Here is a 17,020-nt window from a genome sequence, read left to right as displayed (position 1 = left end):
TCTAGATTTAACCAATGGCTGAGCTGCTTCTAGAAGGCTCACGCCCGGGACGGGCGGGGTTCTGAAGACAGTTGCACTCTTCAACATGGAGTACAGAAAATAGCCTGAATCACACCGAATCTTACAGTTTTCTTTAGGGTTGTTGTTATTTTTGCTATTCAAGTTGTAATTATTAGGGCTACCTTGTAAATGCCAGCCTATTTGAATCGCTAACCCATAATACAGTTTAAATATTGTAAACTCTTAACAACTTGACCGCTACGGCGCAGAAAACTAACTGTTCTAACATTTCAAAAGTCTTGGTTTCACCCAAAAGCCTGCTTATTGTTATTCGACGCTTTCTCCAGCGGGAGGACAATTTCAAAGCTTGAAAGTAAGAAAGTAACTAATTTTGCCTACCGTCGGGGTTATTGGGTGAGAGGTGACATCGTGTGAAAATATTGACTCATAGGTAAGTTGTGTACATAATTTACTGTAAATTAGCGATAAGAGCTAATGTAATCTAGCGTGGCAGCTGTTAACATTCACTACTCGAGTTTGTTATGAGTGTAGTAATAACAAAATAGACGCTCTGTTTTTATGGGATTTATGTTGTAAAGTTATAAACTTAAAAGTCTTTATGCGTACTTGTGTGTACCAGTCTGCACTTCAGTCCACTAAGTGGAACCCATGTAGGCTTTATGTCAAGCCCATTATTGTGTAAAATCCCATCCTTTCTTTTTCTTCCTTCGCTCTGTGACAAGAATGCACAATGCAGCGAGTGTGTCAGCCTCTCTGGGGTCTGTGGGATTGCTGCGTCTGGTTGGGGTGTCCTGGTCCTGGAGTCTGGCAGCAGGCTTAGGGGTATATCTGGGCACAAGAAGTTGGAAATACTTCTATATTGCAGCACGAACTGCCAAGAGAGATCTCAAGTAAGTCAACTTTGGTCAAATAAAGTTGCGATACTTATGGCTCTGCATCTTTGTGTACTTAGATGTGTTCTCCTCTTCTCCCACTTTTGGTCAGTGGCCTGTATGTGCTGTTGAGGGTGAAGCTGGCGTTATGGCGTTACATGCGTAACGGAAGCAATATTCCTTCCATTTTCGCCCAGACAGTAAAACTCTACCCGAATAAACCAGCACTGATCTATGAGGCCACAGGGGAAACGTGGACCTTTACCCAGCTGGATGAGCTCTCTAATGCAGTAGCCCACTGGGCAAGAGGTCAAGGATGGGTCCCTGGAGATATCGTGGCCCTCTTCTTGGAAAGCAGGCCTTTGTATGTGGCACTCTGGCTGGGCTTGGCCAAAGTCGGGGTGGAAGCAGCCCTTATAAACTTCAGTCTCCGCTGTGATTCTCTCCTGCACTGCCTGTCAGTTTCAGGGTCACGGGCGATTGTGTTTGGAGCTGAGCTTGCTGATGGTAAGAATGTGCTAAACATGGCAACGACAGTTGCAGAGAAATAACGGTTCATGTTTTAATTCCCTATGAAGACAATAGATCGCATTGAATTTCTGTATCAGAGAATAAGGTGATTATATCACCATTGCAGACAAACTACTGACCTCCACAAGTTGCATATTTTTCGTCAAAATGGTCTGTTGGTCAGCCTTACGTGAATTAACGTTCAGTCAGTATGTGAAACTATGATATTCACTATGTCTAACATGCCTAGGCCCGCTGTGTGATCACATCACCTTAGGAATTCCTGATGTGGCATCTAAAAGTAGATAATATTACAACTCCACAAACATGCAAAACTCCTTTTGTTTTGATTTAGCTGTATACGAAAAAGGTCACAAAAATAGTATTTACTGCTTTAAAATAATAACTTGTGTTCTCTCCTCCTGTCTAAGCTATGTTGGAGATCAATTCGTCCATCAGCCAGACAATGGTGCGGTTTTGTGCAGGAGACCTCATTGCAGAACATCTGGCCAGTCTGAGGGCTCAGCCTCTGGATCCACTTTTAGCTACTGCATCTAGACATCCTCCGGCACCTTGTGTTCCCCACAAAGGCATGAGTGGTGAGTAGGGATCAAAGCATGGTGTCATGTTGCAGCAAATTCTGTAAAATATGCCTCATTAGATTATACATGTTACTTAGCACATTTTTAATCTGTAGTTGGAATCTGGTTCAGGCAGCTGTTTTACTCTGTATTTTCTTATTGTTCATATTTTATTTGAATATATGCAATTATTGTTAAGGTTGTGTGGTTAAGTGCTGCAGCACATCTCTTGAAACCAGGTAACATTTCACTGCTTTCTTGCAGCATAGAGGAAACAAAGGGTTCCTCATCTGCAAATCTATGATCAAAGGGTCTATTTGCCCATCGGTAGTTCAAGCACAGAAAGAAAAAAATATATTAATAACATTTCCACACTTTAGTTATGCGGACAGGTTTGACAATGCACAGCCTTCTAAGATTTACTGTATTAGTAGGTTGCCATCTTGAAGATTTGTAACTTTACATGTATGCTGTACATGTATGTCAAAAGATCTGTGACTGCAATATTACATGGTTACTCAGCATTATTACAACACATAAAATGGTACAATATATAGTTTTTTTATGTAGATGTTAGAATCACTTGTCAAAGTTTTGTTTGGTGTTTTATAGAACCAAACTTTTAAGTTATATTTATTCTACAAATTACTAATCCCTTGAATCTATTAAAAACCTATCACAGTACACCTCTTTTTCTCACACTTTTTTCCTTTTTTTTTCTACAAGACTTGTTTCGATTGACTCACACAACTTGTCTTTACTGGCCTGTTTTTAACGGCAACTTATTACAGTAACCATCAACATCATGCTTGCAACTCAAAACCCTTTGTACTGTGACATCAGAGCCTGGTTTCTATTACAGATATTTGAAACTTTTTGCATTATTATCGTTTTTGTTTTACCTGACCATAAAATATAAACAAATACAGCCCATTTTGTATCACCAGCTACGATTGCATGTTTTTGCTGGCATAAGGTAGGCTTACCAGATTAAGATTTAAATGTGTTTTTCAACTCATAATCTAAATGATAAGTTGTTAATTCAACATTAATTTCTGGTCAGAAGGACTGATTATTGGATCAAGTTGAAATATATGATGGACTGACTATTTAATAGATTAAATTAGGTTCAGGTGATACAGGGAAATAGCTATCACAAAATCATTAAATATAATGATCAATTCTAATTTTATATTGCTGTCAGCGTGCAAATGTGTGGGTGAAGGGTTAAGTTTCATCTATATTTGTATGTACTATCTACAGTTATATATAGATGGCACATAGTTGCATAAGCAACAGAATACTTTCCAAGTATCTGTATGACTAACATTCACATCTTTGTCAGCTGATGGGCGTTTTTACTCACAAATTACACTGCAGTCAAGTCAGTTGTAATGCTAGTTGGTAAAATTAGCTGCATTCCCATTTGAAGCATCGCCTTGTATTAATTATAATTTTATAATGCAGTAGTATGATTTTTTTACTCATTTTTATTATTTGCTCTAATTCCTTACTTTGGAAATAGTGCTGTATTTATCTGCTGCTATAAATTTTATAAAGTCTCTCACAAAAATCTTGCTTGAAGTGTATGAAACATTAAATGTTGCAGCAAAAGCCCTCTGGCAGCAACAGTGTAACTGACAAGAGTTTGTGTGGCAGATGAAACCACTCATTTGTCACTTACAGAAAGAACACATCGCTCCTTACAGTGCAGTTAGCTCTATAGTAAAACAACACGCCACTCTTTCAAATACTAAAAAGGAAAGATAGTTTAAACAGTGTTTTGCTGAAATGAATTGGTGTGTATGTGAAGCAGTGGTTAGAGCTGTCACCTCAACAACAAGAAGGTTGCAGGTTTACTTGTTTGCTTGTTCTGTCTGTGCATGTGTGGGTTTTCTTTGGGTGCTCCGGTTCCCTCCCACAGATAAAAAAGATGCATGTTAGGTTACTTGGTAACCCTAAATTGCCACTAGGTGTGAGTGAGAGCGTGAATTGTTGTCTGTCTTGTTTGTCTGTGGCTCTGTGAAAGACTTGCAACCTGTCCAGGGTGTACCCCACCTCTCCCACAGGGACTGCTGGAGAGAAGTGCCAGCTCTTCTGTGATCCTGCATAGAAAAAAAAAGGGTAAAGAACATGGACAGATGGTCATAATTGTAAAGATATTGGGTTTTGCTACATTTGTTTGTGATTTTAAAATAGGTTATTTATTCTTTAGATTTATTAGCTGAAGGTCTCTAATCATTGTGATCACTTTAGCTGCATTCTTTTGAGTGTTTTATTGAGTAATTTGATCTGGACATGTCCTCAGTAGCATCATTCAGACCTGGCGAAGGTGTCCTGCCTGATCGGATAACAAATTAATAGCTCAAAACATGAGTGATCAGACCTGGCAGTAAAATATGTCCTTAGTGATCAGATCTCGGTTATCGGCTCTGCATTCAAAGAAATATGTTGCTGACATGACAGAGTCAGCTGTCAGCAGACCAACAAAAGTGAACTTCAGCAAGTCTACTAATGCTTCTGTAAAAGTCACAAATGCCTTCAGTCACATGAACTGTTGTCATTATTCAAACGTGCATATTTCATACTTAAATGAGTGGCAGTAATGGCAATTATTTGCAAAAGTTTATATAAGTTTAACTGTGTAGCCTAACAGATGTGAAGGGAAAGAAACAAAGGGCCATAAAATAATAAATAGTTGCCTGATTTGTGTTGGTGCAACATTGCTGATAGAAACACTGAAGCTTTTAAACCCTTAAATGGTAAATGGCCTGCACGCCTTATTAAGTCTGAGGAGTCCAAAGCGATTTACACTACAATCAGTCATCCACACATTCACACACTGATGGTGGTGAGATGCATTGTAGCCACAGCTGCCCTGGGGCAGACTGACAGAAGTGAGGCTGCCATTCTACCGGTGACCTCTGACCACCACCAGTAGTCCAGGCAAATGAAGTGTCTTACCCAAGGACACAATGGCTGAGACAGACAGAGGGGGAGTTTGAACCAGCAACCCACCGGTTACAGGATGAACCCCTACCTCCTGAGCCACTGTCACCTTAAAACTCAGATGGCTCGCTTGCAGGCTGTCAGCTGTTTTTATGCAACTTTGCTGAACATGAGCACTGTGTATTAAAGATGCATGTTTGACTTCTAACTAGAAAGCTAGGATTCTGTTATGAACAGTCTCTGTGCACAAATATACTTTGACTTTCTCTCACACAAGAGCCTTAAGTATTGATTTCCTAAATAATGCAGTCAGTTTTTTTTTAATTGGCAGTAAAATAATAGTATAAATATTGTGAAAATGCTCAATCTTAAATCCCACTATTGCTTGGGGGAAACAAGCTATTGTTACACATCTTAGATGAACAAACAGAAATGTATATTTAAAGGGAGATGCAAACTATGCTAAGCCTGTTATAAGCAAAAAGCATAAGGTTGAGATTGAGGACAGTATTATTTTCTGTCATTCTTTTGCTTCATTCTAACATTTACTAAATTCTGTAAAGACATTTAAAAACTGCAAAATAAAATTGTGATGTTGTACTGTATTCTGTTGTGCAGATCATCTGTTTTATATTTACACCTCTGGAACCACAGGACTGCCCAAAGCTGCCATTGTGGTACACAGTCGGTACGTTTTATGGAACAGCCACTGCCTAAAAAGTAAAGAGTTGTTACAGTTACTGTGCAGCCAATGAAAGTGTCTGAAAATCTCTTTTACGAAAATCTAATCTTTCTTACGACAGATACTACAGAATTGCAGCTTTTGGGCATTTTGCCTTTCGCATGCGCTCTGATGACATTCTCTATGACTGCCTGCCCCTCTATCATTCAGCAGGTAAGCATTGCTCACCCGCTGATTTTGAATGATATATTTTTAGTCCCTGAGTTAGATTTGATTGAAATAAATTCAAGCTTTCTCTTTTTTCCAGGTAATATTATTGGAGTTGGTCAGTGTCTAATCCATGGCCTCACTGTGGTGGTGAAGAAGAAATTCTCTGCCAGCCGCTTCTGGGATGACTGCATTAAGTACAACTGTACTGTAAGAGTTAAAGTTTAACCAATATTCAGAGGTGCCATATTTGATTAGTTTGTGTCAGAAACTCTGATGAAATAATGAGGCTTTTTTTTGTTTTTTTCCCTCTCTTCATAGGTGGTGCAGTATATCGGGGAAATCTGCAGGTACCTACTATCTCAGCCAGTCCGACCAGCTGAGAAGAGCCACAAAGTTCGTCTGGCAGTTGGGAATGGATTGCGCCCCAGTGTGTGGGAAGCCTTCGTGGAGCGATTTGGCGTGGCGCAGATTGGCGAGTTCTATGGAGCAACTGAATGCAACTGCAGCATTGCTAACATGGATGGAAAAGTTGGAATTCATTGTTCTCTATCTTTGCAAATAAGCAGAAAAAAAATGATTTGGATATAAGCTTACCTGATTGTGTTCTGCCAGGTGGGAGCCTGTGGATTCAACAGTCGCATTATTCCCACTGTGTACCCCATTCGCCTGGTGAAAGTGAATGAAGAAACAATGGAACTTATTCGGGACAGTCAGGGCCTCTGTGTGCCTTGCCGCCCTGGTAATTATTATGGTTTATTGCATGAGGATTTTGCTTGATGTAGTTTGGGAGTCTTTATATTTTGTATTATGTTGATCGTCTGAAAGATGAATAAAGAAGATGAATTTGAGTCTTGTCTGCTTCGCAGGAGAACCGGGGCTTCTGGTAGGCCGGATCAATCAGCAGGATCCATTACGGCGGTTCGATGGATATGCTAACCAGGATGCTACAAAGAAGAAGATCGCTCACAATGTCTTCAAGAAAAATGATTCAGCATATTTATCAGGTTGACAATCTCTCTTTTTTTATATTCTCATTTATGTTCTTTTAGTAATGCTTATAATTTTTAATTTAAATATGTATATTAGCTTGAGTTCATTAAGTGTTTAAAATAAAGTTAATATATTCTTTAAAAAACATAGAAGTTGAGACAAAAGGTTTCAAATAAATGCACTGTTAAATTGACAGATTTTATTTGATAGTACTCAGCAGAGTCAGTGTGACATAACTTTAGCTACACCTAAACTTTTTGCAGTCTGTGTTTATTTTTTGGTTCAATTTTGGAAGCTAACTCGCTTTACGTTCACTGAAGGTGACGTACTAGTGATGGATGAACTTGGTTACATGTACTTCCGTGACCGCAGTGGAGACACCTACCGATGGCGAGGGGAAAACGTCTCTACCACAGAGGTGGAGGGCATACTCAGCAATCTTCTTGATCAAACTGATGTGGCTGTGTATGGTGTGGCAGTGCCAGGTGATAGTCTTTTTACTGAGCTCGACAAGTTCCTTTAGGATCATTTGGAGCTATTACTGTAATTTCCTTTTTCATGCTTAATATTTATCACTGTATTATGTTCCAGGTGTGGAAGGTAAGGCAGGCATGGCTGCCATTGCAGATGCTACAGGGAGTTTTGACTGCAACAGTTTCTTGCAGAATATCCAGCGAGTGCTTCCTTCCTACGCACGCCCAGTGTTCCTGCGAATCTCCCCACAAGTGGACACCACAGGTGAAGTCATTAACTAATTTATGTCATTTAAATGAGAAATACATACCATATGATTGCTTAAAATGTAATATGAATGAAATATAATTTGTTTTTATGTATGAAAATATTTCTGTTTAGGTACATTTAAAATCCAGAAAACCCGGCTGCAGAAGGAGGGTTATGACCCACGTCTCACAACTGATCAGATCTACTTTTTGAACAGTAGATCTGCACAATATGAGGCCATGGACGAGAAGCTCTACAACACTATACTGGAAGGAAGAATGTCATTATGATGTGGGGGGGCATAGCAGTAAAGCACAAGTGCCTCAGTTAAACAGATAAAGCAGGTGATGTGGAGAGAGAGAGAGAGTGAAATATGCATACATTTATGTCTGCATCAGTAAGTCTTGGGGTACTTCTGGATTTTAAGCATTCAGTGAACAGATCTGAGAAGACTATTTACAGAGTACTGTTACAGATGGCATGTCAACACTGTTTAATTAACACATTAGGATGGGATATGAGGGCATTTGATCCCTTTATTAATTTTTTTTAATTATTAATTGAACACCTCATAAAGCCTTAGAGCGTCCCACACAGAGTGGACCTCTTCCACAGTTAATTACAAATAGGATACATGCTATTAATGTTTTTAGAATACAAATAGTAACATCAAGTCAGAAGTTTTGTTACAGAAAATACTGTGAGCTGCTAGAATAATGTGTGGATTTAAATGTTAGTATTGTGTTACTCCTACCTGTTTTAAAGAGAGTGAGAGACTTAATTTAAATATGCAGAATAAACAACTTCTAGTTCAAAAACATAATGAACTTAAGCTAACAAGAAGATCTTTAATTTCATTGAGTGCCATGCAAAAACATATCCAATTTGTTTGATCCTTCAAACAACACTAGCATAGGTTTGTGCACAGTATTACTGTATGTGCCTTTTTTAAAACTCCAAACGTGTTTCATATTTTTAACCCTTTTTATGAAAAAGGAGTTTAGATAAATATAAAAATCATTAAAAAAGCTAACATACATTTTATGACTGTCATTTTATGTAACAAATCTCATAGGTGTTAGGTGTTGTGATTTACAACTTCAGCTACTGTCTTGTTGTAACTCAAATTAAACAAATTCGAAATGCATTTGTTTAATGTGATTTATTTAAACCAGTTTACAAGATGTAAGCAGTTTCTTTCTAACTTTCATTTTTATGTGCATACTATCATGTGACCATGCTACAATCATCTCATGAACACAAGAAAACAATCTTCTTAAACTGCAAATTGACATTTTTAATATTTTCATTCATTTACAAAATACAATTGAAATTCTGTCTCCAAGTTAAGCTATCGGTCTGTTGACAAATATATTTTTGTTGGCAGGATTTTTAAGGGATGCTCTTTACAAGCAGTACAGAAGTAGGGAAAGGCTCTGAGTGTTATGATGTTTTCAAAGGTGTAAAGGGGGGTTCTCTGTCTGGGGTCATAAAATGTCACCTTGCCTCGGTCCATATCCAAAACCACTCGTATAATTTCTGGCTTCTTACTCATGTTGAGCGGCTCCCATGGTGCAGTACAGGCTTTATGCTCTCCATTACGATATCTTATAGTCCAGAATCCCTCTGCTGGTGTCAGCACGTGCTTGCCCTTCCTGATGATGGACTCGCTGGCTACTCCTACAACCCAGTAGGTGTTGTCGTTCACCTCCACTTCCCAGCTATGACGACCAGAGGAATAGCCCTCAGCAGCAAGCATCTCGGCACTAACGTCAAAACGCTCTGGGTTGTCTGGCAGCTTGAAAATCTGAGTAGAGTTCTGCACAACTGTGAGATCTTCCGAGAGGATAAAGCAGCTAGCTGCTGTATTGGGATCCAGAATCACTGGAGCTTAAGAAAAAAAACAAAGAAGTTACTCATGTATTTAAAAAAAATAAAACATGCTTACATGTAAATTACTCATGAAACTTACTGTAATTAATAATTTTCTTCATATTCTCCCATACTTTATATTTCAGAGAGCCCAAGTGCTTGGCCACATCAATCAGAGCCCCTGACATCATTTGTGGGTCAAGAGGACTTTGCCAAGTTCTGAAAAGATACTGGTGATGTTAGTTTTTGAAAATTATTCTGTAAAGTTGTGTTATCTTAGAGGGTACCAAACATGGTTAATAGTTGTACCTTCTAATTGTTTCCTTGTAATTCTGAAAAAATAAAATAAAAGAACAACTTATTATAGCTTCTTATGAATGTATATTACAATACACACTATATACATTAAGTTATGGTAGTGTTTTATGTACTTTAAGAAATGGAATATCGTGGCTTTTCATTTCTTGTTCCACTATTTTGATAGTGTTAGAAAGAGACGCCATTTCATTGCTCATTTCCTCTATCCTCTGATCAATCATTAGGTTCTTCTGATCCTCTTCAGCCTTTAAATCAGCAAGTCTTGCAGCCTCCTGCTCTTCCAGGAAATGATGAAGGGCTTTAAATTCCTCTTTAATCTGTGATTCAGTGTGTTTAGTTTGGTTCTGGAAAGAAACATGATTGATTGGTGTTACTTGCTTTCACACTTTAACTCCTACTGTATATCTGTTCAAGGAAAGATTTGGGATTGACAGTACCTTCACGTGTTCTGTCATTTCCTCACACATGATTTTTGCTCTCTTGTACAGCTGTAACTTCTCTTTCAAGGGCAGCAGAGCGCTCTTCAGTTCCTCCTGAAATATCAGCGACAGGGCATCAACTCTACAACAAGATCAGTCTGGCAGGTGGCCAAGCTGTCAGCACAGTGGGGCTTTCAGCTGTCACATAGTCCACTGCAGCATTCCATGGAAATGCAAAGCATTACAAAACAGTGGTATCAAGAGAACAAATCTAAAGATCATCATCAGAACTGAGATTGTGCTGACATTCCAGGCATTTGTGCAATGCAACAAGCAGTAGAATAATTGTACATTAGTGCTTCATGTTTTCTGGCCTCTTGGGAAGACAGGATTAGAATGAATGTAGCATCACTAAAACCTTGTAGGAGTCGAGTTTCAGTTCTTTCGGGATCTGAATAGCAGCAGGAAACCAAATATATAAATCTATAATTAGAATGTTAATAAACTCTGCCCAAAACCCCTCACACAGTGGTTCAGCATATCAAACTGAGAAGTGCATAAGTAGTTTAAAAAAATAGTACATTTTCCAAATAATGGCAAACTTATAATAAAATAATATGTTTAGGTACACACAAAAAACTTATTTTAGTCAGTGGGGATCTACAGCTAACTTAATATTAACCCAATATTCAAACACTGTGGCAGATATTCTAACAAAAATTCTGACAGTTTTTCTTCCAGGTGGAATAATCAGCATGAAACTGGGGAACTGAATTGTTATTCCAATATATTGTAAGTACAGTAATTTATATCAATATTCAACTGCAATTAAAAGAGTGAAACAGTGATTTGACCAGCCTTGTGATAATACCATGCCTACCTTACAGTCATGAGCACCTTCCCCAACTGGATAGAGCCTGTGTCCCTTGTGTGGAGCTCCTTTGCCACACACACCACAAATTGGCTCCAAATCCTCCAAACAGAAGAGTGTGAGCTTTTCTCCATGTTCTTTACAAACATCCGGATCGTTCTTGCTCCTGTCTTCTCTAAAGGATTCACAGGCCTTCTCCAGCACGGTGTTGACTACTATTTGATCCATTGAGGAACGTCGCCAGCACAGAGGACAGTTGTGGGAATCTTTGCTGTCTTGTGTATCCCAGCTGTCTTTTAAACAGGCTTTACAAAACCTGTGCCTGCAAGTGAGGACAACTGGCTGACTGAGAATATGTCCACAAATTGGACAGGAAAGGTCATCTTCGGAACGAGCGTGTCTGGTGGCCATATTTTGTCCCAGCACTTTGATGAAAAGGCAGGCTCTAAGCCCCACCCTCCTATCTGGCAGACTACCTCATCTTAACCTCGGAGATAAGTGTTAATACTTCAGCTCCCAAAGGCATATCTCATGTAATCGTATGTTTTGTTGAAATGGCCAGTGATAATTGCACGTTCTCAAATAAACACCCGTCTAAATAAAATAAATCTCACTTAACACACAAGAGATTGTGTTTCTGTAGCTCAGCAGAAATATGATAAATCTAAAGAAGGCAGAAAAGACTAAGCTGGAAGTTTTAATCTTTGTTATAACTCGTCTAGTTGTTAAAAATACAACCAATCACAGCCTAACAAAAGAGAAAAAAAGCAATCCATATTTCAGAGTAAAAGTAAAAAGAGGTGATTTCTGGCATTTCATTGACAAAAGGTTTTGCTTTATGCATCATCTTTTCTTTTTGTGGAGTGGTAGGGGGAGGGGGGCTCAAACTACCCCTGGTTTAAGACAAGAGACAGTTCATTTAATGCTTTAACTAATGTCAAAGTGCACTCACAGTAGCGTGGCCTTGTTGAAGGTTAATTTGTTAATGTCAAAGGTATTTAACAGTAATCTGAGCTTGTTTGTCCTGTAACCCAGTATTTGGTTGTGCTGGCTAGGTTACTAGAATGAATTCTGCACAAAAATAGTTTGTGTTGGTGGAGTAAAAGCCCAGGGAGCACACACTCTTGCATGAAAAGACTTTAAATCAGTGTTGTAGCATTATTATTGCCCAAGCACATTCTCTGGTAAGATTCACAGCCTGCTAGGCACCAAATTGTACATGTCAGGTTTTTTTTTTATTTAATTGACCTGATTAATAATTTTTAGATAAATTAATCTTGAATCATATTGAGTGATAAAGATAGCCTGTGAAAAATGAATATCATTGTAAAACTAACCACAAACCAAGCTTGTCTTTTTTGAGTGCACGTGTATTTTCTTATAAAAACTGAAAAGGTCAGAACAAACATGGCATTATTCTATTTGCAGAGGAGCATAAGCAAAGCTGTTATTTTTTTTTTTTTTCTCACCTTATGATCCCTGAAGGCCTCCTTTAAAGGATGCACTCTGTGGGTCATATGCAGGCCTGATTTGCTACAAATACAGCAGATCGGCTCTGGGTCAGCTACACAAAAGAGAACCATTCTCTCACCATGTGCATCACATGATTCATGTGGAAGTCTAAGACTCCCTTTTTACAGCAGAGAGGACACTCTTTAGAACAGAGTTGTGTCCAAACAATAATTACAGAAACCACAAGCACAGTTTTTACAGCTGAAGACAAATGGAGGTAGGAAGGTTTCTCCACACACAGCGCAACAGGACTCATCCACATCCTGACAAGAAATTTCAGCCTCCATCTGTAAAATTCAATGCAGCACTGATGGTTCTTTTTTTAAATATCTTATTAGCATGCAGCCTGGTTGTTTAAGTGTGGATAGTCTTGCAGCAGAGAGGGAGAGACCCAGCCTCTTTAGTTTCACCCTCAATCACTACGTTCATGAGAGAAAAGTTTTCAACAAGGCTGAGAACAAACTAGAAAGTCTATTATTATTCTTAAGTATTTCTTTCATACAAGGGCAACTATTCTTGGAATGTAAAACTGCTATATTTTTAATTAAAAATATTTTTGTCTAGACTGTATTTTCAATGCATAAACCCACGTTTCAGCTTTGATTAGGTACACAGGTGAAGTCTCATAATAGTAAAACTTTTGCATTTACTGCTGTGTCACTTGATTTTATGGTTAACACAAGCTCAAAATAAACATTTATTTCTAAAACAAATAAACACAAAATCATAAATACAACTAACTGATTTTTTACACTTTGTTAAGGAGAGGACTGGTTTTAGATCATCATACCAGTGGAAATTTTAATAAGATAATGTAATACTACAATCTGATCATTCAAATTTTCAAAAAAAAGTAAATTAGAGGAAGTGACAATATTTTGTCAGGTGTCTTATTCTCCCACTTCTCACAAACACTTTCACCACTTAAACTTCTTTTAGATGATTAGAGTAACTATAAGAGAAAAGCTTTTCTATTACACGGTCTACTTTATTTATTTTTATATATGAATGACAAGAGTGCAAAACAAACATCACAAAGCATAAAACAGTGCAAACAAAAAAGCTGTTGAATACATAAGCAACAAAATTAAAAGCGGAAGTTGTGTAAGGTAAAACTTCTGGTCTGTACCAACACGAGTCTACACAAAATTCATACCAGAGTCAACACTTTATATAATTGTCTTTTCTGACATGAGATAATGAGGACCCCAAACACACATTTACAATTAGTGCTGCTTCACAAGATGTACTATGAAAATACTAAACTTAGTTTCCATGCAAGCCACTGTAGTTTATGATTTGTTACACATTTTTAATTTACATAGAGAGAAGTATTAGTTTATCTTTTTTACAGTGTTAAGTTTAATACATAATTTCAATTTAAAATATTATTTCAAACATTTTCTTCTTAAGGAGGAATGCCAAAACAAAACAGCTGTTTTTGTATCGCCGGAGCTTATATGTATTTAATACTTTATCAGCTTGATAACATTAACTCTTTTCAATTTATTATTATTCCTGTCATACAGTTATAGTCTTCTGTTACTGTTCCCAAAAACCAAAGGTCTCTATGGCACAAAAGCTTCAAAACAGCTTTCTGTCGTGGTGATCAGAAGCTCGCCCAGAACGTTGGTGTCTGACCTCCAGGTGTTTGCTTTGCACACGGTCAAAATGCTGGAGCAGCTCACTGTAATCCACCTGACTGTGAGAGGCACGTTTAGAGGTCGCCTGCTGTTTGGAGTCCATATACTTGGATTCATCCACAGTCCTCATGAGCTCTGGGTTGGGAACACACTTTAAGCGGTGGGAGAGCAGCTGGAAGGCTTGGCTCTGTGGCAGCAGCATCAGCAGACCATACAATGCCTTAATCAGGTATGGGTTGTTCTCCACATCTAGAAGCTGCAGCCGCAGGTAGGTAAAAATGGGGCTTTCAATGAGCTGAACCAGCTTGTCAACCTCCATCAGAAAGTCTACAGTCACCTCCAGGTTTCCAAACTTCTGGATGAGATCGTAGGCATGCTTGTAGTTCTGTGTGAGGAAGCAGAGTGACACAGTGGCCACAGGGTTGTGGCACCAGGAACGATACAGACAGCAAAACAAAACACAGCTTTCCTGAGTATGCAGGTCTTTTAGCTGATTGCGCAACTGGAAGAGCTCAGCAGAGGTGAGCAGGATGGTGTTGAGGGTCTGAACCATAGTGGAGGCAAATTTCAGGTCCTCCTCTTTCAGTAAGATGTCGGCCATGGAGTGGAAGATGTTCTCAGCATGAAGCAACAAGCACAGCTGCCTGATGATGAAAGCTCCTCTGTTCTCCAGAAGCTTCCTCTCCAGGCTGAAACGCTTCAGCAAATTGATCATGAACTTATAAAAATATGAGTTCATACTGGGAGTGGAGGGGGAGGAGTCTGCAGCTTTGATTCCTGTGGCAGGCTGCTGTCCTGTCTTGGGACCCTCCGGCACCTTGAGGACCAGTTTGTTGTCAGTGCAGTCACAAGAGGAGGCTTGGTCTGTTTGGCCAGCAGGAGATGATGCTATTTCAGCTAACACCTCCAGATCTTTGAGTATCACCTCATCAGACTCGTCAGACAGTGTTTTAAGCAGAATGGGGAAAAGACTGTCAGTATGACGGAACATTTTGCGTGGTGTCTTAATGTAGAGATGATAAAGCCATTTGAGGACAGCTATCCGAGTCATCATGCCAGTAGACGAGTCATGGAGGTGGCGGCCCAGAACCTGTACAATGCCATCTAGGTCCAGAGTTACCTGAGGCCTGTCAGCACTTGCTGGGGTGAAGAAACTGATATTACTAAAACCTACAGATTCCTGTGATGCATTCAGCATGTCATTGCTGTCTCCCTCCATTTTGGGCTGGCCCTCTCCTGTGGATGGTGATCCAGTGCTTCCACTTATTTCCTCCTCATTGTCCTCATCATCCTCAGAAGTCACCAGCTTCATCAGACTGTGATTACATGCACTAGCTGCTTCTTTAGTATTCTTCTTTCTGTCATCATAGGAAAGGCAAGGAAGCACTGCAGTTAGGATGCCAGAGGAATAAGGGAGCACCACTCTGCCAGCAAGCTGGATAAACTCCCTCATCCATGTCATAGCTGTCAGCTGGATCAGATCATTTGTGAGTTTGGCTTCATCTGGAACTTGACAGTGAATAACGAGGATGTTGGCCATCTCAGCAAACTTCACACTAGAGGACGATTTCTTAATCTCCTTCAGAAACTCTCCCAGGACCACCTCGCATGTCCTACGGATCTCCTTGCTGTTATCACCCAGGATCTGAAACAGCCCATCCAGAATCTCTGGGAGGTAGTCTAACAAGTTAATGTCTGGCACAGACTCCAGCACATGGATCCAAGAAATGATAAACTGCCTGGCATACTGATTATTGGAGTAGATCCTCTCCCTCAGGAGAGGAACAAATGCCACCAAATCAAATGTGTTGCTTTCTGTAACTATGTCTTTGAGCAGCCTGTCCAGGAGTTCAGATCCACTTTTCACATTGGGGTCTGGATCTGCTGCAAGCTTGCTGAGACCATCAAAGAGCAGGTTAAAGTGTGGCAGCACGGCTCCCCTGGCCACCTTGACGATATTATAGAGGGCCTCACAGGCATAGTAGCGCAGACGGCTGTCTGAGTCATTGAAGCACGTGAGTACAGGCTCAATAAGCTCCTTCAGATACAGACCTGAGTCCTTTCCCAGTGCGATAGAGCAAGCTGCGAGTCCAATGAGACCCCCTTTCCGACTGTGTGGGTGCTGGGAAAGAGCAAACTCCGATGCCAAAATCTGGATCACATGTCTGATTTGAGTGGAATTGTTCTGAGCAACAAACTCCCGGACCAGCTTCTCTATTTCTAGAGCAGCGACTTTCCTCTTCTCGTACAGTTTATCATTCAGAGCCCTTACAATGTTGGGCGTCAGAGGCGAAAAGTCCTTCTCGGTGTTCATATTCACAACTGCGACTGTCAAGGATCGCGTCTACTTACGTCTCTGTTGATACGCAAGGAATCGGGTGGCATTTAGGTTAAAATTCAGAAGAAAAAGCCGCCAGTTTATGGTTTCATTCGCTAACCAGGAAGCGCTGTCACAAAACGCAGCTGACCAGTTACATCCGCTGGTGTTGTGCCGAAAAACGTAATACCCCGTGAAAACCAACCCAGTCACAGGAAGCGTATTTAAAAGCGCTTATTTTTTATTATTACACTATTTACTGAAAGCTGTAAATAAACAGCATATACAGTGTATGATGTATACTAATATTAATCTCTTAACTATACATAAAAACTGATTATATATTTGGAGTAACGGATATAAATAGTGTTACACATCATGGCTGTCTAGCTTGTGCTAAAAAGCACCTTGTGTAGCCTACATACGAGTGTCAAAATTAAATTACTGTAGAAAGGTGACTTTTAAGGGAAACACAAGTTTGTTACTTGTTAACCCTTATCGAATTTACCAGTGAATAAAACAGCGATTCT

At 39.4% G+C, this 17,020-nt stretch overlaps 3 protein-coding genes across 4 annotated transcripts; 1 reads left to right on the top strand and 2 right to left on the bottom strand.

The window, feature by feature from the left end:
- The first annotated feature begins 53 nt into the window (after positions 1-53).
- slc27a1a (solute carrier family 27 member 1a) lies at positions 54-8,685 on the top strand. 2 transcript variants are annotated; one of them, XM_037978589.1, is made up of 13 exons: positions 54-451; positions 744-911; positions 1,006-1,400; positions 1,835-2,002; positions 5,552-5,621; positions 5,737-5,828; positions 5,923-6,032; positions 6,144-6,353; positions 6,438-6,564; positions 6,692-6,829; positions 7,188-7,300; positions 7,407-7,553; positions 7,671-8,685. In XM_037978589.1, exons 2-13 carry the CDS (start codon positions 745-747, stop codon positions 7,749-7,751), a joined length of 1,818 nt encoding a protein of 605 aa, XP_037834517.1. In that variant the 5' UTR covers positions 54-451; position 744; the 3' UTR covers positions 7,752-8,685. The 2 variants fall into 2 exon arrangements, with proteins under 2 accessions (XP_037834517.1, XP_017280910.1); XM_017425421.3 differs by having other exon boundaries at positions 61-451; positions 7,136-7,300.
- trim35-13 (tripartite motif containing 35-13) lies at positions 8,682-11,481 on the bottom strand. Its single transcript, XM_017425422.3, has 6 exons — positions 11,028-11,481; positions 10,166-10,261; positions 9,842-10,072; positions 9,720-9,742; positions 9,511-9,629; positions 8,682-9,428 (listed from the first exon to the last, which is right to left on the bottom strand). The coding sequence occupies exons 1-6, from the start codon at positions 11,427-11,429 to the stop codon at positions 8,890-8,892; spliced, it is 1,410 nt and encodes a 469-aa protein (XP_017280911.1). The 5' UTR covers positions 11,430-11,481; the 3' UTR covers positions 8,682-8,889.
- A 1,794-nt stretch (positions 11,482-13,275) lies between these two features.
- Positions 13,276-16,658, bottom strand: vac14 (vac14 homolog (S. cerevisiae)). The gene has a single exon (XM_017425286.3). It carries the CDS (start codon positions 16,485-16,487, stop codon positions 14,115-14,117), a length of 2,373 nt encoding a protein of 790 aa, XP_017280775.1. The 5' UTR covers positions 16,488-16,658; the 3' UTR covers positions 13,276-14,114.
- Between the last annotated feature and the right edge of the window lie 362 nt (positions 16,659-17,020).

Source organism: Kryptolebias marmoratus, linkage group LG12, assembly GCF_001649575.2.
Source record: "Kryptolebias marmoratus isolate JLee-2015 linkage group LG12, ASM164957v2, whole genome shotgun sequence".
NCBI classification, from domain to species: domain Eukaryota; kingdom Metazoa; phylum Chordata; class Actinopteri; order Cyprinodontiformes; family Rivulidae; genus Kryptolebias; species Kryptolebias marmoratus.
This window is presented reverse-complemented; position numbering and strand designations above follow the sequence as displayed.

Coding starts and splice junctions, on each gene's coding strand:
- trim35-13 (XM_017425422.3), bottom strand. CDS start 11,429: ATGGCCACCAGACACGCTCGTTCCGAAGATGACCTTTCCTGTCCAATT. Junction 10,073..10,165: donor AAATGACAGAACACGTGAAG/GTACTGTCAATC, acceptor GTTTCTTTCCAG/AACCAAACTAAACACACTGA. Junction 9,630..9,719: donor TACAAGGAAACAATTAGAAG/GTACAACTATTA, acceptor GTATCTTTTCAG/AACTTGGCAAAGTCCTCTTG.
- slc27a1a (XM_017425421.3), top strand. CDS start 745: ATGCACAATGCAGCGAGTGTGTCAGCCTCTCTGGGGTCTGTGGGATTG. Junction 6,354..6,437: donor TTGCTAACATGGATGGAAAA/GTTGGAATTCAT, acceptor GTGTTCTGCCAG/GTGGGAGCCTGTGGATTCAA. Junction 7,554..7,670: donor CCCACAAGTGGACACCACAG/GTGAAGTCATTA, acceptor ATTTCTGTTTAG/GTACATTTAAAATCCAGAAA.
- vac14 (XM_017425286.3), bottom strand. CDS start 16,487: ATGAACACCGAGAAGGACTTTTCGCCTCTGACGCCCAACATTGTAAGG.